General features: G+C 47.9%; 2 protein-coding genes across 3 annotated transcripts in view; both read left to right on the top strand.

Annotated features, from left to right (window-relative positions):
- The window catches only part of LOC119448810 (pre-mRNA-processing factor 6-like), a 19676-nt gene extending 7768 nt beyond the window's left edge, over positions 1-11908 (top strand). The window contains exons 6-7 of the mRNA XM_037712025.2: positions 8393-8517; positions 11899-11908. Of these exons, the coding sequence (XP_037567953.1) occupies positions 8393-8517; positions 11899-11908 (135 nt within the window). The remainder of the gene's footprint in view (positions 1-8392; positions 8518-11898) is intronic.
- A 6950-nt stretch (positions 11909-18858) lies between these two features.
- Positions 18859-27288, top strand: LOC119450469 (uncharacterized). Of its 2 annotated transcripts, none has more exons than XM_037713912.2 (4): positions 18859-19313; positions 20157-20665; positions 24114-24167; positions 25708-27288. In XM_037713912.2, exons 2-4 carry the CDS (start codon positions 20260-20262, stop codon positions 26199-26201), a joined length of 954 nt encoding a protein of 317 aa, XP_037569840.1. In that variant the 5' UTR covers positions 18859-19313; positions 20157-20259; the 3' UTR covers positions 26202-27288. The 2 variants fall into 2 exon arrangements, with proteins under 2 accessions (XP_037569840.1, XP_049521851.1); XM_049665894.1 differs by lacking the exon at positions 18859-19313 and adding an exon at positions 19701-19822.
- Positions 27289-27808: the final 520 nt, after the last annotated feature.

A 27808-nucleotide genomic window follows, 5' to 3' on the forward strand; every position in this document is an offset into this window, starting at 1 on the left:
GTGAAATACTTTGCACATGAAATGGAAATCTCATTGACATAATCAGTTATAGATTTTGCATTAGTTTTATGCTGTTTCTTGCAGTCTTGTCTTTCATGAGTACTTGCATAATATGGAAAAGGGTACCTTGACATTCTAAATGTTATCTATATATGACCACACAACTATTATTTTTTTCCTAATCAGAGGAGGCTCTCGTGTCATTATATTAATTGAACTTCTTTAACAATGAATACGCGACAGGTACTTGCATGTGAACAAGTGTATGTAGCCTCCCAAAGGCAAGCACGTTTACGAAAGTATCTTTCAGTCATATTGGCAAGAAAACTTTCCCATAGGCTTTTTTTTTCATGCAAAAGGTGACCACACATTTCTTGATCTAGCAGACTGATCTTTTATGCTACAAGTCTGTGCTGTTTTCCTTGCAACGAGTAGTTTTACATATACCACACATTTCTTGATCTAGCAGACTGATCTTTTATGCTACAAGTCTGTGCTGTTTTCCTTGCAACGAGTAGTTTTACATATGTCTACAACACGTAGGTCCTTCATCGGCTATTCTTTTTTTTCTACAACTTTGATGTTTTCTTGGGAACAATATATTGCACGTTTTTGAAAGCTAGCCATTCAGAGGCCATTCTTTCTTGAAAAGCTTCTTTGCAGCCAGGCTCTAAAGTTGTTGATAGACTGTTTATATTGATTTTTTTACGTAACAATCAGTAGTCTTGCATTTAAAACTTATTCTTTGTGCCCAATATTTAGCTCTCTTTTCGCACTAGTTAAGGTGTGGTACCCAATTTTTTTATATGAAAATAAATATTGTTACTAGAGGTACGTGTGTTGTCGTATGACTATCGAATATTTGATAAATAATATTTTATAAATTCGTATTTGAAAACGTTTACATTCGCCCACCTTTACTTCTTGTACAATGCACAAAGAGGCACGCAAGCCATAGTGGTGCTTAATGAAGTCTCTTTTTGCTGCATGTAATAGTGGCAAAAAGCAGCTTCTCACAGGGAACTTGATTGTGTTGTCTTGTGTATTGTTCTTCTGCCATATGTATTCTGAATTGATAATTATATCACAGACAGATATATAACCTCTCAATGGAACAGACATTTATTTGATACACATGAACTCGCACCCTGTTCAGCTGACTTTCAGTTACGCTGATTGTGGCCAGCCTCTATAGAGTATGTCTGCAATGTGGTATGAGGTTATGTGTGCAGTGCTACTGTTAAGCCAACTATTGTTCTCACGGCAATGTATTAGGTAAGGTTATTGCATAATTATTATTAAAAAAAAGACAGCATTAGCCCAGGTTTTAAGGGTGAGAAAATGCTTGGTGCACTTCACCAAGCATACAGACAGCATATAATGTGACTACATACCATGTGCTAGTTTGTATTTACAAAGTGTTCGCAAAATGGGGAAGGTGGCAGTGAGACTCCTTGGGGAAGCAACACTTCAGTTGTACTGATGGTACGGCATGACCATATAATTTCCTTATTGCTTGGTTAAAAATATGGTGGGTTACAACCTATGAAATGCCACACCAGCAAGGCTGAACATCCATCCTTACTTTTCAGTGGCTTAAATACGCCACTGTGTTGTTGAGCCTGTGTTGTTGAGATTTCGAAATATCGCCTCGTGTGCCACGTTGTCAAATGCCCCCTTCAGGTCTAGCGCGAGAATGGCCCGTGGTGTGTGGCAGGGATGACAATCTCCTTCTTCAATTGCATTAGCACGTCCTGGGTCTCAAGATGTCCTATAAAGCCAAACATGGGGACTGGCATTTGCTGGGTTTCGTCCAGGTGTTGTTGGAGGCATTTGAGTACTATCCTTTTCATGATTATGCTTTTGCATGATGTGAGGGATATCAGCCACAGGTTGTCAATGTGCGGGGACTTGCCCGGTTTGGGGATAAAGCGTACTCCAGCTGTTTTTCATTCTTGTGATAGCTTGGGTGATGTCCAAAAGTCATTGAAGGGGTCTAGAAGCGTCTCTAGGGCCTGACCTCGAAGATTCTGGTCGGGTCCGGGGGCACTGCTTCGCCGGCTTTTTTCATCAATGGAACAACGACATAACACAGAACGAACAAACACGAGTGCTGTGTGACACGGTCATATTCCATCATGTAATCAATTGTACGCTCACTTTTAACTTGGCAGCTACTAAAAAAAAAACGTAAGTAAATCAACAAGCCGTTGTTGAACATTCACTCGCGTGCTCGGTGATGAAGAGAAGTGACTTGTCGATCTACACAGCTGTATTCCGCGATAATAGATATGAGTATGTTAATATACAGGGCGTTCATTTTAAAGTGTTACGGAATTTTTAAAAATCGCCTGTGGCAGGTAGCATAATTCTTATCGTTGAGCTGGGTTATTCGATGAGGTGGACATTAGTAGCACAAAAAATTGAAACACATATTCAAGTAACAAAAAGCTTGCAAGGTGAGCTTGCAAGACGCGTCCACTTGAAATGAATTTCCAGGATGACGCCAGCTTTGAGTTATTATTTTCCAAAGTGTGGGACGAAATAAATGGGCGTTCCAGTTACTTTAGTGCTTCAATGTATAAAACAGCATTTTGGTAAAAAAGTAAGTGGAACAACGGTGCATTTTTAGGGCGAGTTTGATGGCACATATCTCCAAACTGGCGTCATTCTGGAAATTCATCCCAAGCTCACCGGCTCCAATTCGTAAATCACAATATGTGCTGTACAATAATTAACTAAGAAGTTGATTAGTCATTTTTTTAATTAGTTCAATATGGGATTTCTCGTGTTACTAATGTCCGCCTCATCGAATAACCCAGCTCAACGATAAGAATTATGCTACCTGCCACAGAGGATTTCTAAAAAAATTTTAGAACTTATAAATGAACACCCTGTATAACGCTGCGGCGCTTCAGCGTGCTACGCTGTTGCTGCGACAAATCCCTTGTTCATTGGATTAAAAACGCACGCGCGGTCTTGCAAGCTTTCGCTAGCACATCTACAAAAAATGCGCCGTCACGCCGCACACAACCGAGTACATAGCGATGTATGTTGTTACAACAGTATGCGGTAGCAATGATTTAAAAAAAAAGAAAGAAAGGAAAACGAAAAAAAAAAAGGCGCAGGTAAGATCACTGCATAGTGTTCGAGAGGTGGCTCAGCGCGCCAACACAACACATGCCGTCAACAGAGTATGACATTGCAAGAGTTTTGCGTTTTCGCCGTGACGCGGAAGCTTGAACCCACGCCGACAAAAATATGCCAGTGTCGTCTGCTGTTGACGATAGTTGCCGACTTGGAACATCTTTGCCCCGCCTCTCGGTTGCGGGCTCTTAACATACGTCGCGTCCCCAAATCGGAGTGCGGATGCCGGCACATGCGAACAGCTCGAGCTCACTAATCAGAAAATTACCGAATAAGAAAACAAACGTAATAACAAAATCCTGGCTCGGGCCAAAATTTTGCTGGTCGCCAGCACACAAACGCTGCGACCGCGCTGCTGCATGTTGCCAGTCGCTGGTTATCTGTTTTGCCAGCCAGAGGGCGCATGCGTACGGCACCGCTCGCGCCGGTCCCAGCGTGAATCGAATTTTGTGCCCGGTTGCTCCAACCGCCCGCTGTCACTGAACCGCCAGCATGCGGTGCGGCTTGCGGCAATGTGCGGCTCGAGCGTGTACAGACCTTAAGTGGTTCGTTTGGAAAAAAAGGTTGCAGTGGCTTAGCTCGGTTATGCCAGGATATACGCAGCGTTAGCAAAGGTTCAGCTGATTATTCTTAGCTTTCCTGGTTGTCTAGATTGCCAAGGTTGTTGTCATGCTTACTGCTGCTCCAATGACACACACGCGGTATACGTATTATGTGGCACATGTATATAGCCTTCTTCTGTTCATTCCTCCTACGCTCAACCGCTAATTTCCAGGCAACTACTTCGGGATCCGATGAGTCAAGCTTCTCCGTTCTTCTGCGCTGTTGAGCAGCATTTGCGCTCTCCTTCTCCATGGCTATACCACACTGGCAAACGCCAGTCAGAAGCGCAGCGGCTCCAGCGCAGTGTCAGACGGCGACTGCACAGCGAGCGCGCGCCGGCGCCAGTGCGTCTACCACGGCTACGACGTCACTCCTCTGGAATGCGCAGACCGGCCGCGGCGGAGTGCGCGAGAGGTGCCGGCTCCGGTGGCTCCGGTGCGCAAGCCGTGTGACATCACTGATCCTTGCGCATGCGCAGCACGGCTCTTGATGTGCCGCGCGAAACGGGCTTGGCTAGGCCAGTGTAGCTAACGCTACAAAAGGAAAGGTTGGCGCTATCTTCTGCAGCCCTTGAGGGAGCACGGCTCAGCGCCAACCTCACAACACTCAAGTCCCACTGTTTTATCCCTTTGGTTTCCCTCTTTCACTCGACGAGGGAATGCACTTTGGTTCTTAGCCAATGACCACCCTCGATCAGTTCGCAGAAGCCACCATTTCCAGCCAAGAGTCGCCTCTCCGTAGCGGTCAGTTCGCGGAAGCCACCATTTCCAGGGAGGGCGGCGGTTGTCTTGAAAGGGCTCCAGGTTGGCGCGTCACATTTGGTGCCGGGCCTCGTCGTAGTTTGGGCGGCGCTGGTAATTTCACGGAAACGCACCAAAGGGCGACGTTGCCATTTAGCGACGCATGAGGTAGCCTGGAGACTAACTGCTCATCCTTCAGTCCCAGGTGACACTTTCCGGCCGCGAGAACCGACAAGCGTGAAGAGCACTTGATAGCTTCCCCGTATGTCGATGAGGCCTCCTTTGTCCCGAAGGACCGCCAGACACAACAACGCTGTTCTTCGTAAGCTGCCCGCTGTTCAGGAGTTCGTACGATGCATGGCCTACCCATGTTGAAGTCGGGGAGAAACTGCTGCACGCGCGCTCTGCTGCGACGGAGGGAACGACCACACTGACGGCGCAGTCAATGGCGGGCATCTCTTTCTCTTTGTGGCAAAGGTAGCTCAAGGACGCGTTGCAGGTCCCGGAGGCTGGAGCTCACCACCCGGAGTCCACAGGGGTATGTGCCATTGCGCGTGGACCCTTTCTGCACTATCGCCAGGATCCGCCCAGATTACTGCGCACATGTGACGGACGGATTTTGGTTTCGCCAAGCCATATACAGCTTCGCTGTAATAAATAATAAATAAACATGTGGTCGCATTCATGTAAACACGGCTACAAAAAGAATGACACGCATTATTTCACTCAAGGGCGGAATGCGCTGAATATATATTCCGGCTTTCGCATACACGTTAAGCGAAAAGGAAGCATGCATCGCATTCATATATGAATATTAACGACAATGTGATATTCACTTGACCATATGCTCACAGAAGACGGGCAGCGTTCATTAGTTCTTTAACGCATGCATTCATTGTTATTCTCCACGAAAGGCCGGAACTTCAGGGAGAAATCTGGTTTAAACAGATTTTCATAAAACGTGTTCGGGGTGTAAAAATCGGGAATTGTCGACGAAAAAGGACCGCTATGTATATGTTGCTATTGTCTGTTAAAACCGAGTGAATTCTGTATTCTTATCAAGTGTCAAAAAATTAAGAAAAAAGAGGCGGCCAACATCAGGCTGTTGTGCTGGAAGTCAGACGTTGGATCACACCGTCGATCAAGCATTTATTTTCACTGAAGAGGTTCGAAACGACGCGAGACAGGAACCTAACTACCTACCTACCCACGACAACGTTATGCCTCGCATTAAACCAGGGCTTCTCAAATTATTGAAATGGCACTGCGTATACTGATTAAGGGAAGGAGGTCGCTCCAAGAAGCTCTAAAAGCACACCCGTATCTCCTTATCTATATAACACGGATGGAAAGGGTGGGATCTCTCTTTGTCCATGTTTCGGCTTACAAGTGCGCTGGAAAGTTTTCCAGCACGACGTCCGTCTGTCCACAAAAGGCAGACCAGGTTCACCGTGTGTGATCGGGTCATCCGCATGGCTTCAGCTGCAAAGCAGCCCGGTATAGTAGCACGGCTTGTTAACTGTCCGCCCGTCCTCTCCATTAAGCCCCTCATCCGTCGCTTATGACAGAAAACCACCGCGAAATAAAGGGCACAGAAAAAGAAGTCACTCCACATTTGCTTACACTTGAGATGTCATCACGTGCGCACTCCGCCATCAGTACGCGTGCATCTGCATGCGATGGCAAAAGCGGGAGGGCTGCGACGAATAAATGGGAGGGGGTGGGAGTCGCTGAGCTGCTTAGCGGCAACCGGATAGCGTACGTGTAATGTTATTCGCTCAACGTGCAAGCGTTTCCCGTCGTGGCCATCACTCAGCTGGCTCGCTAGTCAGACCGGGGCACCATCGCTTTAGGTGGCAGGAACCTATAGGAACGCATGCTGCCCCGCCGTGGCCACTATGAATGCGTGTGATTCTACACGAGACCTTGATCGTTCTCTGTTGCACGGCTTTATGTTTTCCTTATTTGCAAAGCACGCCTGCGTGACCGTCAGAGTTCTTCAAGCATGCCTGTTTCCAAACTCCGCTTCAAACTTCATGCATGCTATGTGGCCATTGCGGTGTTGGGTGGCGGAGGAAGGGGATGATTTAAATTTGCATGTCGCCACGGAGCTACAAGCTGATGGTCGTCATCGCTCATCTTCTCCTAAGTGGGGCTGGGAATGGTTAACCTAAAACAACTTCAAAAGGATGGTTTGCTGGGAAAGTTGATATTAATCTAAGAAAGGTGCGGAATAAGTAATACCGTTCACATTGCATCGCTAGCACAACGTGCCAAAATGCTGATGTGTTGCTGTGCTTGCCAGACAAAGTGACTTTTTCATAGTTAGTTTTGTTGTCCACATATAACTCGGCGATGAGCAAGAATAGAAAGAAAAAGTGCAACTTTATTTCTTTACGACTCTTAGTCGCTGTCATTACTGCCGGAGTCCAGCTCGAGTAACCAGAGAGAGCGAGAGAGGAAAGGCAGGGAGGTTAACCAGAAGCAAGTTTCCGGTTTGCTACCCTACACTGGCCGGGGTGGGGGATAAAGTTGTTGGAAAGAGTGACAAGAGAGAGAGAGCGAAAAAAAAACAGCCGTGGCGCTGGGTCAATGTACCTGGACCCGAAGCAGCCTGAATGTACACGACAGGCGCCTCCCCCTACTAACGTCACCGGAACGCCATTCGCGCCGTCATCGGTTGCGCACAAGAGACCAATAGTTTACGTAACCCATAGGACATGTAAACATTACGTGTTTCGCAGCTGGGACCACCTAGTAAACAAACTTATTCCTGAAGTGTTCATTTACCGTATCATTACTAAGCAATCTGTATCAGAGGCATCAAAGCATATTTACGTAAGTTTATGCAGTGGTAACGTAGTCGACATTGAATGCCCCACCACGAACACAAAAAATGAAGTTGAGGTTAACGGCCCAACCTCAACCTCAGTAATGAGGTTTAGGTGAGGCAGAATTGTCAGGTCGATGGCGGCCGCTGAAAGCTGAGGTGAGGACTTCTAAATGCGCCTCAAACCGTTGAATTAGGTTGAGTGAAGGTGCCAAACTAATTGTAGGTTTAGGTGAGGTCAAGCAACTTGAGGTCGTTTGCCCGCCTGTGGCAGTAACTGCCGGACAAGATGGGGTTCAGAGTCACATAAAACAATGGTTATGGTTAAACATGCGACCGCCAAACCAGCGTGCAGGCCAATCCCATTGACTTACCCAGCGCGAAAGTAGCGTAACGCGCCCGTTGAGACAGTAACCCTTCTATTCAGAAATCCTTCTTAATTTCAAGTCGATGCTTTACTTGATCTTTAAATTACGCCTGGCGGGAACGTCACTCATTGCGTTTCTTTAGGCGCGTTCACGACAGGCGTCATTTAGATCCAAGTCAAGCATGGGCTCAATACGGAGGTAAAATTCGTAGCATATTCTACCCGCATCCGTAGCATATTCTAATTTAGGACGTAATAATGTCTTGTAGATCAGGTATGTTAGATCAGATAGTGTGGTAGAAAAGTTACGGCGCTGAACGCCTAGCATGCGGTTAGCGCTGTTAAAAACATACTCGGCATAAATTGATCATGATAGGCGTGACATAAACGCCTTCTCCTCCCCAAGCAGCCGTGATGTTGTCCAACTTTTCCTGTCATATCGTCGATGTAGAGACGAAATAAAGCAGAAAGTCGGAGAGGTTAACTAAAAGAAAAGATATATTACACATATCCAAAGCATGTTTTCTATTCTACGTTAAGCGAATCTGCCATCAAGTGGTTAAATAAAGGCTATAAAATGGTTCAACTAGACTCGCCGAACAGCGGGAAAGATTCGATGCACAAATCCCACGTAGAGAACAGAACCGGCAATCCGCACATCGAGGAGTAATACAGATGCGTTTTACGTGTTGTTTTTTGTGTCAGCTACTCGCCAAGACAACAGCACTAGCATCACCGTCACCCCCGCAGCAGCACCACAGCAAAACAAAGTACCGCAGTAGCACCGGAGCACCAGCAGCAACACAGCAGCAGCAACAGCAGCAGCTATGGTCAGCAAAGTGCAGCATTGATCGCCTATAGAAAGCTCCACTTAAAGAACAAAAAAGAACCGAAAACAATTGTCGTAGCTGCAGTCCTGGCTATACGAAGTGATGCTAAGTTATACGAAGTGTATAAGCATTTCCTCGTGGTCCTGTGGCATCGGGGAACGCCTGGCGAAGCACTTGCAGTCCGAGCACACGTAGGGGAAGTGGGGCGAAAGCTATGCACAGTGTATGGGCGGCGCGCAGCAGACAACACGCCGGGATGACGTCACGTCGCATGCGCAGTAGCGCGCAGCTGGTGGGAGCTCGGCCGAGCCCTCGCCAGAGGCACCTGCTGCAGTCACGCCCAGCGTTGGTCACGCCCGTACCTGGTGGTGCGGGCTTCCCCATTTTATTTTAAATTTTTTTAGTGTTTGGGGACACAAAAAAGCCGGTAGATCCCACGCGCTGTGGGAATCGATGTTATGCGAAGCAATATGCAGGGAGCCTACCAAATTAACGAAAAGACCATGAGAGCACCAAGACGTAGGCGGCTCTTTGTTGACCTACATGACACGCATGTCATGACATTCATGTCATGAGTCCTCATGAGTCCCTTTAGCTACACCTATAAGAGACCTTAGGGCGAAAGCCTTAGTCATACTTGTGACTATGAGTTCTACCTTCATCCTTTAGTGTTTCCTTCACTTAGGGCCCACGTCCGAATCAATTCCAGTGGTTTTTGAGTGTTAATCTTTTTTCGCTGATTCATTGTCAATTTTGCTGAGTCATGCTCATGACTATGACTTCTACCATCATGCTTTAGTGTTTTCTTCACTTAGGACCCTCGTCAGAACCCATTTCAATTGCTTTTGAGTGTTAATCTTTTTTTGCTGAGTCATTGTTCTTTTGCTAAGTCATGCTATTGGCTATGATTTCTACCATCATCATTGAGTGTTTTTTTTTCACTTAGTGTTCACGTCCGAACCGATTCCATTGACTTTTTAGATTTAATCTTTTTTCGCTGCATCATTGTCATTTTTGCTGAGTCAAGCTCATGACTATGACTTTTACCAGCATCCTGTAGTGTTTCCTTCACTTTGTACCCACGTCCGAACCCATTTCAGTGGTTTTTGAGTGTTAATCTTTTTCGCTGGGTCATTGTCATGACCTACATGACACGCAAGTCATGACATTTATGTCATGACCTATCACTTATGTTCGTCATACACTCCTGTCATACTATACCAATTTTGGTACCTACCAAGTTAACGAAACGACCATGAGAGCACCAAGACGTAGGCAGCTGTTTCATGACCTACATGGCACGCATGTTATGACATATCATTTATGTTCGTCATATACTCTTGTCATAGTATGCCAATTTTGGTACATACCAAGTTAACGAAACGACCATGCGAGCACGAAGTCGTAGGCGGCTAGATAGATAGATAGATAGATAGATAGATAGATAGATAGATAGATAGATAGATAGATAGATAGATAGATAGATAGATAGATAGATAGATAGATAGATAGATAGATAGATAGATAGATAGATATTGTTAAAGTAGCAAATGTTCGCCAAGAAATGCTTCGCATTTAAAAGCAGTCACGGACACCGCGAGCGTTCGGCGCTAATGCGGGGAAACGGAGAAGCGCGGATGGCGTCGGCAGCACCTGTGCGCGTTGCCTCGTTGGTGCTGCTACAATTTGTTTCTCTTTCTCGCTCTCATTTTCTCTTTCTCTCTCCCGAGCATAGCGTGCGACGCGCGCACTCTCTCTCGCTCTCATTTTCTCTTTCTCTATCCCGAGCATAGCGCGCGACGCTCCGCGAGGTGGTTGTTAGGCAACGCAGTGGCAGGCAGCAAACAATACGACCGGCTTAAACAGCTCCGCTGGTATAAAAAGGAAAAGAAATAGCGGTGTCAGACAGCGCATCCTCAGAATCCTCAGAGAGTTTTGCGCGTTTCGTGCCTTCGCTTTTTTATGGAAGTTCGAAAGAAAGATGGAAACTTGAAGCGATGAGGAGTAGTGGAACAAGGAATGTCGCTTTAAGCCAGCGTTTTCACGATGTGAATTGTTCGCCAGGGCATGTCTAAGGCAAGTCCTCTTGTCGAAACGATGGCTTAAAGTGACATTCCTTGTTCCCCTGCTCCTTATCATATGCTACTTATGGAGCTTAGCGTGACATGCTAACACTAGCAAAGATGGTTTAGTGGGGTAAACGTGGCGCCACCTTCGAGGCAAGAGCCGCCTGCTTGGGACTTATGAAGTCGTCGTCCTGTGCTGTTTTGGCCCATTTGATTCCAACATGTTTCTGTTTGCTTTTCATTTGCGTCATGACGCTTCGGCAGCAAATTACTAGTGACACCTGGATGCTGTTTTAGAAATCGCTCCTCAATTTTTCGGCACTTTAGGTACGCCATGCCTTCCGAGATTTTGCAGCGCGAGTGACAAGCCAAGCGCGAAGCGTGATCTCAGGCCATAGAATACGAATGTTTGCTTGTATTACAGATAGCGCCACAAACAACACATTATCGTAATTCACCGAAAATCAAAGTGTCCTCGTAAACGTTGCAATGCATGATAACATTGATACAGCATTGGACTGTAGATTGACATTTGACGTGCACTTGGATTACTTGTACTTTGTGAACATTTACATCTAGGTGGTGTCGTAACTGTTCGCGTTAGCGTTCCGCTCGGTATCGCTGTTCCAAAAAAAAAAAAAAAAAAAAAAAAAAAAAAAACCTAGTTTGTGCCGTGCTTTGAAGCGTTATCGTTGCGCCGGTTGCGAACGCCATAAAGCAAGGATTTTATGCTCTACTAAAATTGTCCCGCCTTCGGGGTGGGTTCAGGTCGTAACAGAACAGGTTTTAATGTTTCTTCGCTGTAGTACACAGAAAGCTACTCGACATGCTAAACGTCATTGCCTTCATACTATCTACGCCGTCACCTTGCTGCTGTTAGTTCCGATCTTGAACACATTGGTTGATATCGTAACGCTTTGCAGAACTTCAAAATATGTTGGATCACCAGCTACCTCTGAAATGGTTCGCCCAACATTGAGCCCCACAGAGCGTTATATCTTCATAATTATTTGTCATTACTTCATATTTTCTGTAAAACACTTAATGGTAGAGATTTATAAACATGTTCTTGCCGTCAGTACTCTACAAAAATGGCATTGATGTAATAACAACCATTGCGTAGCCAAAGACGAGGAAAGCACCCGTGAAGTTCGTTTCGAATACCACGAGTTGACATGAAAATCCAGGATGTAGCATCAAAATGCCAACCGAAAGCACGGTGGTGCGCCTCCATCGTTGTTCAAGCAAACAAACGCAGTTTTAGGAAAAAAGTATTTTAAAATCATAACAAAACTATCACTCTCTTCCCATACAGGAGCACGTAAAGAAAAAAAAAAAGGGGGGGGGGGGGGGGGGAGGGAGCATATTTCAAATAGGTAGCATGTCAGTCCATAATAAGAACCAACGTGCAAAGGGATTAAATCCATGAGCTTTCTTGAGGTTGGAGAAGGATAAAAGACTATATTTACTGTAGAGTTATCCCCACCAACCAACGGCGCATGAGGCCAATGTGTAACACGAGTGTTGAAGAGAGATATGCTTTACTGAGGTTCCCCCATTCCTTCTTTTCCCGAATGCTGCGAGATCGCACCCTCTCATCCCCACCCTGGGGTTGACAACACCACTGTAAGCCTAACCTAAAAATAGCCCGAGGATGCGACACATGGGCTAGTTCGAATTGCATCGTGTAGTGGAAACAGCGCGAAAAACCAAGACTCAGACACACGCACACACGAGAGCGCTCGTGTTGTGTGTGACCCTCGTTTCTCCCGCTCTTTCCACTACAAGATAAAAATAGATCTGCCAGCAAACGTCATATATTACATTAATTGGTTCTACACGATTCCTCGTCCATTAAGTCATGCTGAGTACCTTTTGAGTTGCTTGCAACCACTTTAGTAATAGATTGTGCATTATTTACCTAAATTTGTTAGTCAGGTTTCACTGTGTGATGTGGGCCACTCTAGACGATTACGATTGGCGTAGGAAATGACTCACACAACGTGTTGCACATTGGACACATTCAGAACGAAGAGTATCACCTCGTTGAGACGAGTGTCTGGCAGGAGACGCTTCCTGTCTGATAAAGGCGAGTTTATTTGTTCACGCGCCTTTGTCAATAAATTCATCCCTGAGCATCACCTCCCTAATTTCATTTCGGTTCATAGCTGAAACAAAACATTGGATGCGCAAATGCGAAAAATACAAGTCGTCTTTCTAGTTAGTTTTTTATTGCAAATATAACAGTACCGATGGTCCCTTGTCTCCACCTCAGAGGAGCGGTTAAAAGAACCAACTGCAGAGAGGACGGCTCAGCATTTCTGACCGCGTACATGCACACTTGTACTTCGCTTTTATGCGGGCCGGTTCCTGTGCGTCATACAGCACGTCTGTCGAGCTGCGTGTTCATTTCCTTTCTCTTTTTCTTTTTGTTTTGGTCACGGTGCTTATTGCATCAAACCTTGACCTTGCCTCCGGCTCTGCCTTCCCACTAAACCGCAAAGAGAGGGGCTAAAACCACAAACTCACTGCTCACAAGGGCGAGAGAAAGTGCAGCACTTTTCGACCGCTGCCCGAAACCGCGTATGCATGGTCAGAGACGGCACGAAACAGCGCATATGCACACATACACACACACATACGGTGCGACTGGCCGCCGCCGCCACCGATAGACGACGAGCAGCGCGGCCTGAAAGACGACGCCGCCGCCCCCGGGCGCCGCAGATGGCGTGCGTAAACCCGACCCCGACGCGCACCCCTCACCCCCCCCCCCCCCCCCCCCGCCTGCCAGGCCCCGGCTGACAAAACCAAGAAGTAAATACTAAACAGAGCGGGGCAGAGAGAAGGGGGCGAGGCTATAGCGTGTCTGCGCGGCAACTCGCCCATCTGCCCCCACCACCACGACGCAAACCCCAGGGCGCCCCGAAAATCTCTCCACCCCTGGGCCCAGAATGGGGCCGCCCCTGCCGCCGCTGTTGCTGCTGCCGAGCACGTTCCCACGGCGCCCCCGACGTTCGCCGAGCAACGGACGGACGGCGGCGGAGGGGTCGGACAGCGAGCCCCAAGCTACGGGCAGTGCACCCCCTCCCCCCTCCCCCCCTCCCCCCGTCGCCCCCTCCACCCCACTTCCCTTCAATACTCTTAGCTTTCCCCGGGCTCCCCGACCCCCAGCGCGTCTCGTTATCTTTCTTTATTTCTTCCAGCCGGGGCCACCCCACCGTGTATTCGCTTCTGGGCTGTACGCGCACGCGGCCCGTGTTTTGACCCCTGCTCGACCAACCGAACCCCTCCACCGCCACCACCCACCTATAACGCCGGCGCCATTGAAAGGCCCCGGGTTTGACGCCCTCCACCATCAGTAGGCTCTATCTCTCTTTCTCCGGGCTGAGCGGCTCCCCTTCAACCCCGGCCACGGGGTTCGGGGCCCCCACCGGACCCCGCCACAGCGTGACTCATGTGTGTCTGGCGACGGGTCCGGGCTCAGCCCAGCCCAACCTAGAGGTCTGCACGGAGAACGCACTGTCGAATTTTCACGCTTGATGTGGCTGGCCAAAACGTGCGTGCCGAAGCGTGTTCACGGACAGCTTCGTCATGTTTCTGTGGCATCACGGCGTACATCGGGGTTGCCACCGCTTCACAGGGACAACTCGCTCGATCGACCAATTGAAAACAAAACAGTGTATAGCGTTGTCCTTGACTATCAGCGCCGTTGGCAGTACTGACATACTTACCGAGTATGAAGAACCAGTTGCAAAATCCAAAAGGCCCTACGATGGCTATCCGCGCTGAAATGATAATGCGCTGCAAATATCCAAAACGGATATTTAAGGCTTGCTATAGGTACCAGCAGGCTAAAGAAATAGGCCCAAAATTGGCCACACTATGTGCTGAGTGCGCAAATCAGGCAATTAGCGCCTATGTTAGCCAACCTGAGCATCACTTCAAGTCACAGGTAGCTTTACTCGGGGGGTCAGTACGATTAAATGCGTTTGATTCGCGAGTTGAACGCCGAGGTCCTACGCGCATGTTAATCTAGTACGGAAGTCGAAAACATGTATTGTAGAGGGCACCTGCTCCTCTAGCTCAAAGAGAAAATGTTCTTCCACATTAACATTTTACTAACACGTTATTTAAGATTGATTAACTTCGCAAGAGTTAAAAGCAACCAATATGTACGTAGCCGTGTAATGAAGGCACAAAAATTGGTGTAGCTTACATGCTACACAGTAAGTCAACTTTACGCAAGCAGTCTGTGTATCACGGAAAGGAGGTGGTTACACAATTCAGCCCGGCGCATTGATTTAATGACGTACACTACCACGCAATGACCACCCAGCCATAAAACTTCAGACACCTAGATATGAAATGTGGACATCAGTCACATAACACGTGCCATTCCACAACATTACTTTGACCGCAGTGCTTTAATCCAGAAATGCAGTATAGGGCTCAAATACGGTATAACTCGTCAGGCACAGCAGGACAAAGAGCCGTGAGTCACCATGACGTACAATCAACTTTTAGCGTTCAACAACAGAAGTAATTTCACTGTATTATTCTTCTGGCATTAAATACTTTCTTCCAATAGGCAAAAATAGGCGCTGACTCCTCGGGTCACGCTTTTGCTTTGTCAAAGGAAAACTACTTCAAAAACTGGACAAAAGAAAAATGTAGATCCAAAGGACGCGCTGGAATCTATGCGAGGCGCTGCTTAAGTCAAAGCGGTCAATTAAATGCTTTACAGCTACGCTGATACGTGCACTTTTGTTTACTTTCGTTCCGTGCAGTTTTTATTCTCATGGAACGCTTATGTTTATCCGCCCCAAATGTCACAACTTTATGCTAGGCATAAAGCGTTCACACGCTATGTCGAAATGCAAATCAGATGGATGCACAGTGCTAGGCATATGTGCCGCTATGTCACAAGAACGAAGGCGATGTGCCATGCTTGTTGAGGGAAGAATGGTGATGACAGGTTCTTGCACAGAGAAGTACGACACGTATCAAACAACACTTAGGTATTTAGGGATTGTATATCTTTTGTGCCACAGTGGGACATGCCCATTCTGTCGGAGGTTTGGCCAAGAACAGGCACACCCCAATAATGGAACATACCGAATGACTTAATCAAAGAAACTAAAGTAAGTCAGAGAATCGATTCAACATAATTTGTCATTCTGGTAAAAGATCGGCGTGCTTTAGAGGTATCTGTGAGCCGACATTACACGTTCAGGTTTTATGCACCAATTGTTGTTTTGTTTACGCAGAACACAGCTGGACATACTTGGTCAACGTACAAGGGCGATATGCGACGCTTCTCGGGTGCCTCCATATAACCATCGCATATGTACCCACAAATATATCCGCCGAGATATACCCACCGCCCCAACAGCTCCCAGGGAGCCAGGTCAAACCCGGGAAACTAGACAAAGAAATATTTATGCAGAGCCCACGCACTTGTTGGAATCTACGTGAAACGAAGTTTCAGTGAAGCGGTTAAATAAATCCTTTGAAATTGATAATTTTCTGCAAACCGTTACACAGCATAGAAATTGCGTGCCTGCCGAGCAAATCGGCAAGACCCGAACAACCACACCACGTGACGCACATGACCTACGCGACCACGAAATACACTGCCTCCGGGATCGGTCAGCATTACTCGACGAGAAACCGACCGAGGAGAAGTGCCAAACCCACACATAGAAACCATGCCAGGCAAGAACTCATGTTAGACATGAAAAACGTATGCTAGATATAAAAAAAAGTTTCGCTTTCGTGAATTGTTAATGAGCTTGAAGGCATACATTTGTTTCAGTGAGAATATTTATGCGCCGTTTGCTGTTTCACTGCGCAATTTCGTAAAGAACAGATCCGCCACATGTGCAGGTGTAGTACAGGTTGGGAGGTCGCAAGACGCCACCTCATGCACGGAGCTTCAACGCCAGGACAAAACCTTAAGGAAACGAAGGGCTGGAGATGTCTGGAAAGCCGCTCTTACTCTTCTAACAATTTTGCCGAAATAAAAAGTTTTCATTCATTCACTATATGAGTGATGCCCTTTGGGTGAGCAATTCAGCAAGACAGCAGCAGAGCAGCAGCATCAGCAGCCACGGTGAGCAAAGTCCGGGAGGGTATTCAACGAAACCTTTGCTTTAGAAAACAAAGAGGTTGCCAGTGAACAGGCTTTCTGGCCGGCCGTAGAAAGAACAATGTCGAAGAAACAGATTGTCAGTGACGAATCATGATCTTGTTGATCGCCCTGACTGTTGTGGTTGCGACGTGGATGTGACTGGTGTCCATTTCAGTTATTGTCTAATATAAATGGCCAGTATATCGGAAACTTAGCAGTAAATTACTTAATCTGATGGAGTGCTCTTTCAAAACTTTACTGTCATTCATTTGGTGCAATAACGTCGATTGCTAAAATAAGCAAAAGAGGAGAGACGAGGGCTCGTTCATTGTGGGATCCTGGTCTTTCAGTGAAGCTTCGATTCAGTCGACGTCGCCCGGAGGGACATTAAACGTGGACAATGAAGAAGCCCTTCTTCCGGTGGTTCGCTTTCCTTTTGCAGTGCGCGGAGTTGGTGAGACCGAACATAAGCGTATCCAAGAGCGGTAGACCAACGATTGCAGTTCACAATGATAGCAGTCTCTTAATCGCTGGTATACAATAGAGTAAGGAGAATCAAAGAGCCAGTGAAGCATGGCGACTTGTTACGTAACTTTGTGCATGCCATGCCTGAACAAGAGGACGCAACCCACAAAACGAAAGCATGCCATCTATTCATTTTGGAACTCAACTGCAGTGCTGTCCGCAATTATTATTTGACCGGATGCGGCAAAGAAGTGACGAGCTAACCTTTTCTGAGAAGCACGGTTCAATCCTGGATTCCTGCATGTCTGGGCCTGCCTTCTCCGTTCGCCACAGCCATCTTCCGAAAGGAAGGAGCCACCGCCGTGGGCAGACTCGCGAAGGGGCACCATTTATCACAAGAAATTACGGCCTCTTGGGGCGATTGGAATTTCATAACGGTTTGTGCAACAGATAATGCCAAGCGACACGAATGTCCACGAAAAAAATATGGCGTCATCTTTTCTGTGCTGTTACATAGCTTCGTATGGCTTTTCATAGCGCACCACGCGAATACTTGTCCGACAGCGTGTACATGTGGCGCATCTTCTTTCATATAAAACATGCTGGAACCGGCTTCCAGCAATAGGCATTCCGTCGGTGAATGAAGCACACGGAGGTAGCCCTCTCACTTTCATTCGCTGTCCTCAATACGATACGCCAGCATATATATGTGCCACCCGAAACGGGCCCATCTTGAACTATAGTTTACCCTCTCCTGCCACATCAGTGCTACTCGCCTTAGCGTATTACCGCCGTTTAATCTAGGATGCCTTGATGTGCGCGCTCTCTGATTTTGGGTAAGGATAACTGATAACAAATTCTAATGAGGAACGTGTCCACTGAATCCCATGACAAAGTGCGCACAAGAATTGGCCTGCATCACCGAGTGAACAAAGCGGTGTGCGTAAGCACGGGTGGGAAATCAATGGTGACTTGTTATTCAAGGATGAGATGGACGGTTCACGATTTACGTGAACGGCAAAGCCCTTATCATCACCAATGATCAGGGGACCTAATTACCACCATTTCCCTTTACGATTACACATACTCGGGGCCATTAGCTGCTGCGTTGTGCGCTGTATGAAAAGCTCGCGACATGCAAAAGAAACAAAAGGGGAAAGAAATCTCTCCCCCGACTGCTGCCCTTCCCCTCTGGTAATCTCCCTCGGCCGCCGCCACACCGCGCTGCGTGTGTCATTCGCGGGTGCGAGGGCCGCGATCGCCATTAACGCAGGCACCGGGGCCTCCCCCAACCACCTCCGCGAACCCCGCAAAAAACTACAAGGCCGACCGAGGGGACAACCGCACGCGTGCTTGGGCAGCTCTTGGCTGGCATCCCTGCCGCTGGCTGGACTGCGTCCGCGGGGCCGCAGCTGCCGGCCGTGACGAGGAAGGCTCTTCTCTGGCGTGTACACAACCGACGCGCGTATCGCTAGATAGGACAAGAAGCAACTGGGCGCCGGGCGCTGATTCTCACCACGCGCGCAATGCGTGTGCGCCTCGCCACTCGGGCTTGATTCACCGTCGTCCCCAATGCCGGGGAGAGTAAGCGGGGGGGTGCGCGGCGAAGTCGTGGGGGGCGACGGGGGGGGGGGGGGGTTGGAAGGAGGGGGGCTGAAAGAATGGGTGAAAAGAGGAAGGGGAGTATCCCCGGCCCCTGAGTTGCTTCCCCCCTCCACTTTACCCCGCCGGCATCGCAGCGATGCCGCGGGCCCCGCGTGCGGGCAGGAAGAGGGGTGATATCCCCCCGCTGTCGCTGGGGTGGTGCTGTGGCAGGGGGGAGCCCCCCCCCCCCCCCCCTTCTAGTCAGCCTCGGGTGGTGTGCCCGTCCACCAATGAACGGGCGCCCGGACGCGACGCGGCTCTTTCTGAAAACCGGGGCCAGCCGCCGGCCCCAGACAGCAACAGCAACCGCCGTCGCGCGTAGCAGCCAGCTGCCGGCAGTCGCAGGACCCTTTTTTTTTTTTCACGAGCTTGCCATCAGGCGCGCCACGAACATCGACGATTTCTCTGACCGAACGACTCAGTGGAATATAGTGGAAACCCCGGCATCCAGTGGATATAATTCTGAAGAGGCCGCGCATTCTACGCTTCTGGTGAGTCACCTTTCTTCACTTGCAACCGTCAAAAAATGTTTGACACGCAGCGATAAAACGACCCTAACACGGACATTTATTCGTTTGCAAATGATGACCGTACGCCGATAGAAACCGTCAGGTAGCAACAAGTTGCCGGTAGACATTGTGCGTGGCGAAATCGTTAAGCTTAGTTGACCAGCTGGTCGTAATCGCGCGTCCTTGACAATGCATGACTTTTGCAAATGAAGCAGCGTGGCAGTGGCGGATTACTAAATACGCGGCATGGAGTGACAGCCACTTCCGCGAACTGTCTCGAATTTCGAGTACCCCGTTATGATTCGCTTATCACACGTTTCTCGGGAAGGGTATACTTTCCTGATGGTCTTACCTCGAACTTACTGGTGATGTGGACATATCAAGCCGTGGTATAGCTCGTGACCGAGCTTAGCGTGAGCAGGTGACAAAATATAGTGGTGCCAACACGCACTACTGTTCACACCTACACAGGAAATTGTGTGGTTAATGAAGTGAGTTCTCTCTAGATCATGCGCTCACGAGGTCGCTTTCATCGAGTTTCTGACTTGAATTCCGCGAATGCAAGCGGTTTATGTTATGTGTGTAGCCCATTCAGAGAGTGACCGTAGCACGCAAGAAATTAGATATCACGTAATCATGTTGTATGAAGCTGTACCGCACCTACCCGACATCACTTTCATGAATGACAGCTGTCACTTCTTGGCGCGAAAACGCCCACGCTCGTCACGAAACGAGCGCGCGTTTCCCGTCATTGTGCAAGTCCTTGCCCGCGTGGTTGCTCATATCTAAGACTCCCACCCTGACTTGTGCTTTCCCTTCTTGCAGCGCAAAATTGACGAGACACGAAGTTCGAGGCGAATTACACCACCGGGACCACTGCCAACACCCGCACCTCAAGCTCTTCTTGCACAACCACGTCACTGCGGCCATGGACTGTTCGATTCGAGCGAGCATCTGGACGCGCCAAGAGACGACGCTGCTCCTGGATCTGTGGGAGCAGGAGACGCGCCGCCAGAACCTGGACGGCACCGCGCGCAACTACAAGGTCCACCAGCGCATCTCGCAGGTGCTCATGGCCAAGGGCTACTGCCGCACGGCCATGCAGGTGCGCGAGCGCCTCAAGCGGTTGCGACGCGAGTTCCGCGAGTCACGCCACTGCGAGTACTACGACAGGGTGGCGGCCATCATGGCCTTTACCAGGGCGGCGGCGGCCGCCGCCAACCGCGCTGACCTGGCAGGGGTGCACGACGGTGCCATCGACGCGAACTCCAATGCTGCGTCGCCCAACGACCACCGCCACCTGCTGGGAGGCGCCTGCGACGACGACGACATGGGTGAGCACGAAGTGCAAAACGCACACGCATGAGGATCATCCGATACGACGTACAGTGCACCGTGAACACGCAAGAGCTGCTACTAGGTTTCTATAGTTTATCGAGGGCACCGTGCCACCCTGTAATGACTCTACAGCGGGGTCTGCTTCACTGCTACTGTCACTGGGCCTCTTTGCTTATCGGCGCGTGACAGTCCCAGACTGCCCCAGGTGGTGCTGTCAGCCAATGATATGAAGCGTCTCGGGCAATCCGGGGCTGTCAGGGACGGATAATCGAGGAGACCCACGGCCGCACGGCATGCGGAAATCACCGTGACCGATGAGATTGCACTGGCGCACCTTCGCAACTATAGCGCCGTCGATAATGTCTGCGGGCGCTGGAAATGTGACTATTTAGTAAGCGCGACAGTGTTATATAAAGGTAGTACATGTAATTGCTTCTACTTCATCTTTGTGGCTTCAAATGGCTTTGTGACATTGCATTTTGACCAAATTTAACAAAATTTTGTGCTACAAATGCGAGAATTCGCAGTCAATGTACGCAGGCGTTTAGAAATAAGTCATTACTTTAAAATTCAGAAAGGCAAAGCGTAGTAAATAATGCCGCACGAATCTTTGAAGCCACGAGGAGGAATATTAGACAAATCCAAGTTCTGCCCATCATTCCCGCGGCAGTTGAGCGACCCGAAGCGCCGGAGTTCCCCCTCAGTATCGCACTTCTTGTAGGACACACTTTGTCCGTTATGGTCACTACCGCACGGAATCTAGAAATGGCGGCAGTTGCGGTCTGGTGCGCAGACACTTACTTAAAAGGCCAAACTACACGTACGCTTGCCGGTGCGTGAAAGCTCGCGTCCGCGCACCTACGCATGCGCAGATGGTGCGGGAAAGATCGTACGCGTCGAAGCGCGGAGCGAGCACACACATTCTCTTCAGACAGATATCGGTGCTCTGGCCGTCTCACAAAAGTATGAAACAATGTCTACCAAGGTGAAAATAGTGAGCTAAGTGGGCGCACGATAGCGCGCGTCGTGTAGCTTGAAACCGTCATTCCTCACGAGGCGCGGCAAAACAGGCGCGAGGCTCTATACTGTAGCAGGCGATCAAATGTGCCGTTTACACGAATGCGACAAGTGGTGCGTGGTATTCCTAGCGCATAGACGAAGCGGTGGTAATGTGCTAGGAAGGAAACCTCAATAATGCGACAGGAAATGGCAGTTTGAGGCGGCGCAAGTCGAACTGATAGCTGGGTGAGTTGGTATCGATTCGTTCTGTGGATCGACGTGTGTTATTTGCACAACCTAGCGAACAAAATGGACGTGGTCGTGTTGTCAATTCCTTCCTCCTCGTCCACGTGTTAATTGCGCAACCCCCAGTATGACGGGACAAGTCGTCTAATGCGATGCGTGTAAATGCGCATGTCCTCCTCTAGTCTGACTGTACGCATGGCTGAGCGCATATATGCGTGAAGGTAATCTACGGCGGGTGCAAACGTTAGTGAGCCGAGATGGCTGTTGCCTTGACAAGCGCTGCGTTACCCACGCGCCTAGTTTTGGAGGTCGCGTGATCTCTAGTTACCGAATAGCGTTCACGCAAAAGGCAGCACGAAGCGTTGCCGTTGCCGACGCTCTTCGTCACGCCGGCGTCTTGACAGCGAGTGTTCGTGGTCATCGAGTGAGTTGATGATGATGATGAAGATGATGCCTCAATCAATAGGCACAACCCACTGCGGGGGATAGGCAGATCTGTCCATTTTTGCCGGTGCGCTCGTGACACCATGCTTCTTCTTCTTTCTGGGGTTTTACGTGCCAAAACCAGTTCTGATTATGAGGCACGCCATGCTTGTTACCTTAATTAGTAAACGGATGTTTACTACAGTTTAGACGGCCGATAAAACTACGAACAATAATTCATGTAGTTGGCTAACACTTTGCTATTGTTATCAATCATTTGCCTTTCGGGTGAAACTGGGATTTTCGTGTTTTTTTTTTCTGGGTTATCAAGCTTCCTCTTATGGACAGAGAGGATTTTTTGGTATGGTTTAAGGCTTAATCACTAATACAGCTCAACTTATCTTGCTTGTTAATGTCTCTTTAGATATACCGCTTGCTTATTATAGTTGAAATACGTTTTTAAAAACAGGCTGTGGCATATAACAAATCTGCTATTTTAGTTTTAGTACTACTTGCAGAGGCATGCGGAGTAACAAGATTTAACTTGATTTGATGATCTGATGTTGTAAATCCTTCCGAAAGGAAGAGAGATTACATTTAGAAGAAATGCTTTATCGAATAATAAATAATTTATTTAGGTACCTGTTTAACGAGTTTCATTGGGGCAGATATTTAATTTTACGAATTGCATCCAGCGAACTCCTAAGGAAGATGTACTTGCTGTAGTGAAGAAGAGAAACACGCTAGTGGATACAGCGCTACTGGCTCTAAACGCTAGTGGGTCAAGCGCTCTCGCTCAGAAACGGCTCTCGTGCTGGGAAGCTGTTACTGCGATGACCGTTGACGCTGCGCTGCTCCAAGCTCTGCCGAATAAACACCCTTAGATTGCAAATAATTGTGTAAATAGCACCAGTTTTTAGATAAGCGCTGTCAAACTTCCGCTAAAAATGCACTGTTTTTCTGCTTACTCATCTTTAACAAAACACCTGTTCATTAGGGGTGTTATAATGGGAAAATTTCTGAATCCAACAGAAATATTCGAGAAAAGTGTTCTTCAAAAATCCAATATTCTATCGTTCTCTAACGGGCTGAAATGTAAAGCTTACGCGGAGTCTTTGATATAAAAATAATCGGGCTTGTTTAATTGCATGATTTGACGCACGCATATAATGCAGTTATCTACTGTGAGAAGGGTCAACCGAGGTCAACCACCAGCAGTTATGTTGTTGCACCGTGACAATGACACTAATAAACAAGATAGATAGATAGATAGATAGATAAACTTTAATTCAAAGTTTTGTCTTGCCCCAATGGGGCATCGCTAACGGTCGGGGCCCCTAGTCCAGGGTTCCGCTGGCTCTTGCCATCTTCTCTGCTCTCTGGATCAGCTTGAGCTGGTCGTCGAGGGCCGAGCTGGACAGCAGTGCCTCCCATTGCTCCCTCGTGGTGTTCGTGTCATGGTGTTCTATGTTGTGTAGCGTGCACTCCCACGTAATGTGGTATAGGGTTGGTGCGGGCCCACACCACGGGCATTCGTCCCTGTAGGCTGTGGGGTGCATGCGATGTAATGTGTGTAGGTTCGTGCCTGTCTGGAGCCTACGCCAGGCAGCGGCATCCTCCGTCTTTAGTATTCGATGGGGTGGGGGATAAACAAGGGAACATTACCTCATCATATGCAGTTAGTGCTGTATTCGTTGAAAAGTGTGGCACTACAACCCGCGCATCGTCTGCAGTAAAAGAACTTCTCGTTAAATAGTGACGCCTTTTTTGTTGCAGCTGACAGCATGAAGGCTGACGACTACTCTCAGACCGCATCGGAGAACGAAGCAGGTATGTCAACTCGGAAGCTGTCATTGTTTAATAACTGCAGGCAAATGGGAAAGTAGGCTACATTAAATCCGTCTGTCCCAGCACACAGTTGCAGGAATGTAACGATGCGCATTTATGGGTAGTTACACTACTAGCCATAACTACTCAAACACACATACCACAAACACATAAACACGTTGTCTACATATAAAATCGTAAACAATAAAGAAAAATTAAAACCACGAGAAGCAATCCATATTCACCCGCGTTTAGTAAGAGATGCCCATATGTTCATGGTGATCTAAATCACTATGGTGCGCGTAGCGCATTGTTCTAGTACTCCAAACTGAACCTTCCATATATGTAAAGTTTGTAAGCATCTACAAATTCTTTCAATTAGCGTGCTGCCTACATGAAAAGCCTGAAGAGCTATCAAAACACTTTTGTTTGGCGGGGCATGACCATGGACCAAGTATTCTCCCTATATAAACATCATGTCTTTCCATATGGCTTAGCTTATCGGGAAAATGGACTCGCTGGTGATCGCTCAGTGGACAGTCCATGAGAAAATAAGTGCTCCACAAAGACATCTGGTGTGTCACAGCAGGAGCAGTCGTAGGTTGTCTTCTTTCTCACGTGGTGCAAAATGCATGAATGCGTCTTGTGTAACTTTCATGCCGTGGCACAAACAGCCGGCGTTTTCGTGGTGATTTAAAGGAATATACTCATAACTGACCGCATACGGCATATTTTCTCGTGTAACATAGTCCACTTAAGGGTGTTTAGCGAAAGCAAACATTTTTATCACGTGTTCTTACCATTTGCTAGAATAATATATTAATGCTAAAATAACGTAGAAATAATATATTAGTGCTAGCCAAGGTGGCCGATTGAACGTCTAAGCAGGCAAACATAATCGCTCTTACCGATAGGAGGTTACTGTTGTAGGAAGCGTAAAAGTAAACGGTGGATATCGACGTCAACTTTCACTGCCAGAGGTTTCCGAGGTCCGGCGATCGCTGCTCAGCCTTTTCTCATCGAAAAGAAAGGATGGCACTTAATTTATCGGCGACAACAAAATACCCAAGAAACGTACTTGCACTTTAATGTTGAAGAAAGTCCCAAATACGCAAAACACCTGAAAATTTGTGGCTTCACCTAACTGCGTTGTAACGTTATGGTTTGAGCGCGCGAGATACTTGAAAACGAGGTTGACATTTTCAGCAAAGCTTGTTGGTATTCCATAATTTCTAGAGTAAGTGTGAGAACACGAGAAGAGAGGCGAACAAGCGCCCGTCCGTATGTTGTACAGCCTCCGTCTGCTTACTTTTCCAAGTGCAGGGATCGCATATTTCTTCTCGTGTTTAATTCTTCAGTGTTTCACCAGGTGGCGTCTTTCTCCTTCGCCAAACTATCGGTGATGGTTCCCAAGCGAGAACCAGTACATGCTTAGGTTTATTTAGTGATTGCCAAAAGATTTCCTTTCATTCTGCCATGCGCCGTTCAAAAGTGTGGCCTACCGTTGATAAAAGCTTAATTCATAACACAAATAAACCCGCAGACTACCAGGACAGCAGGAGCGGTAACTTGGTCATCGATGGAAGCGGTGGCACCGCCAACGGCACCGCTAACTGCACCGCCAACGGCACTGCCAACTGCACCGCCAATGGCACGGCCAACGGTACCGCCAATGGCACGGCCAACGGAACCGCCAATGGTACTGGCCCCAGTCACGAAGCCGAGTCCCTGCTGCTACAGCGCCGGACGGTGCAATTGCTGTCGGCGCTGGTCGAGGTACAGCGACGATCGCAAAAGTCCACTGTCTGCTACCAACGCCAGATGCTGCAGCACATGGGCACCTTGTCCAGTGCCATGCAGACCGTGGCCGGAGCCCTGGCCCGAGCTTGCCTTTACATGCCACCGGGAGAAAGGGTCGATGGCAACTGCAGCCCCAGCTACGCGGCCGGCTTGCTGGACCACGACGACCTGGTTGAGTCCCGAGATGCCGACACGCCTTCTCCACGGAACTACATCAAGCACGAACCAAGCGACTGAGATGGAAGTGTATTGGAGTTCCCCAGATAAAGTTAGCCAAACCTGAAGTTTCAAAAAAAAAAAGAAGAGAAATTGAAAAACAGACAATACGTATGTGGTAATGAGACCTATACGGTGTTCGGTCCTTTGTCATCTTCCGCCATCTAAATAATTTTTGTGCACTTGGCTAATTATATATAATAATTATTAAGGAAACAACAGTTTCGCTAACTGGGAAACTTCGTGGCAGACTTCAAATGATGCAGAACCTGGGTTTCTTTGTTTATTTAAAGAATAAGCTGAAGTTCCTGATAACAGTGGCAAGTTGGTACGTGTATTATGGCCTGCGGTAGCTGAACGCGAGAAGTATTCAACAGTTTATTACCAAAGAGACAGGGTGCCCACCTTTCCAGTACAAATGTGCGAAGGTTGGTACACGTGAAGTCAATTGCGCTTAGACGGAAATCTATGAATAACAAGGGTCATTACATGCCAAACAAGCAAGATGCTAGTCGGAGGCTAAGAGCGCACAGTGCTAGTCTCAAGTCTTGCAACTGTGATGTCCATGGGGCCAATGTAAATGAATACACAATGCAGGAAACGCAGTGAGTAGCTTTCCTTTGGAGCGAATGTTCATCGACCGAGTACGCGTTCCACACATTTCCTTGATGTGTCCTTAACATTGTGCTCTCCTTATTTTGTATGTGCGTGACTTGTTCTAGATGCTTCATATTTCTCCTTGTTGCTTGCTAGCAATAATTGCATCTCGGCCACAACTTCCTATGCCAAATACTATAAAAGACCTGGAGTTAGCGAGTATTCTCTTTGCCAAAGATATTTTTTTAATCGTTGAGGCACCGGATACTGTTAGATTTTAACTGCAGTGGTATTGATTCCCGACCATTTTTTTTTTCTGAGCTAACGCTGTTCAAGATGTGTGTAACAAACACTGCTCATATTTGGCTCTATACTGACTCGAAAGGCCTGTGAAACACCGCGGTTGTTAGACGTGTCTGCGCTAGCGTCTATCCATCACCCATGCGAATGTGTATATAAAAAATAAAACACTTGTATGGTGCTTCACAGAATACTTAAGTATTTTTGAATAAAAAAGGGTTGAACGAAGTCATGGTATACTGTCTGTGGTTTTGTAACTGATCCTTAATGCGTCCCTCCCAGCCATCGCGTACACGCGCATTCCTTTCCTCTGTACAGAACGTTCCCTGCTTAATTTTTTCCAATTATGTTCTTGTGTTTTCTTGCACTTTTTTATTACTCAACATGAGCGACGGTCCCTACGCTAGCCTTGCACATGTGCTGTGTCACAAATTGTGAGTCGGACGACGCATCTGTAACAAACTCCTGATCTTCTGCAGGTCTTGCAACTCCATCCTAGACTTCCGCGTTCATTGTGTATACTGATTCTGTCTCATCATGCGTTGCACTGGCACCGTACGAGTCACCACGGGCATGATAGTTCGAGTACTATTTATAGCATCGACCCGCCGTGGTTTCTCAGTGGTTATGGTGTTGGGCTTCTGAGCAGGAGGTCGCGGCATGGAATTCCGGCCACAGCGGCCGCATTTCGATGGGGGCGAAATGCAGAAAACACCCGTGTGCTTAGATTT

The sequence above is a fragment of the Dermacentor silvarum genome, chromosome 4 (genome assembly GCF_013339745.2).
Source record: "Dermacentor silvarum isolate Dsil-2018 chromosome 4, BIME_Dsil_1.4, whole genome shotgun sequence".
Lineage (NCBI taxonomy): Eukaryota > Metazoa > Arthropoda > Arachnida > Ixodida > Ixodidae > Dermacentor > Dermacentor silvarum.

Coding starts and splice junctions, on each gene's coding strand:
- LOC119450469 (XM_049665894.1), top strand. Junction 20,666..24,113: donor CTGCGACGACGACGACATGG/GTGAGCACGAAG, acceptor TTTTTGTTGCAG/CTGACAGCATGAAGGCTGAC. Junction 24,168..25,707: donor CGCATCGGAGAACGAAGCAG/GTATGTCAACTC, acceptor ATAAACCCGCAG/ACTACCAGGACAGCAGGAGC.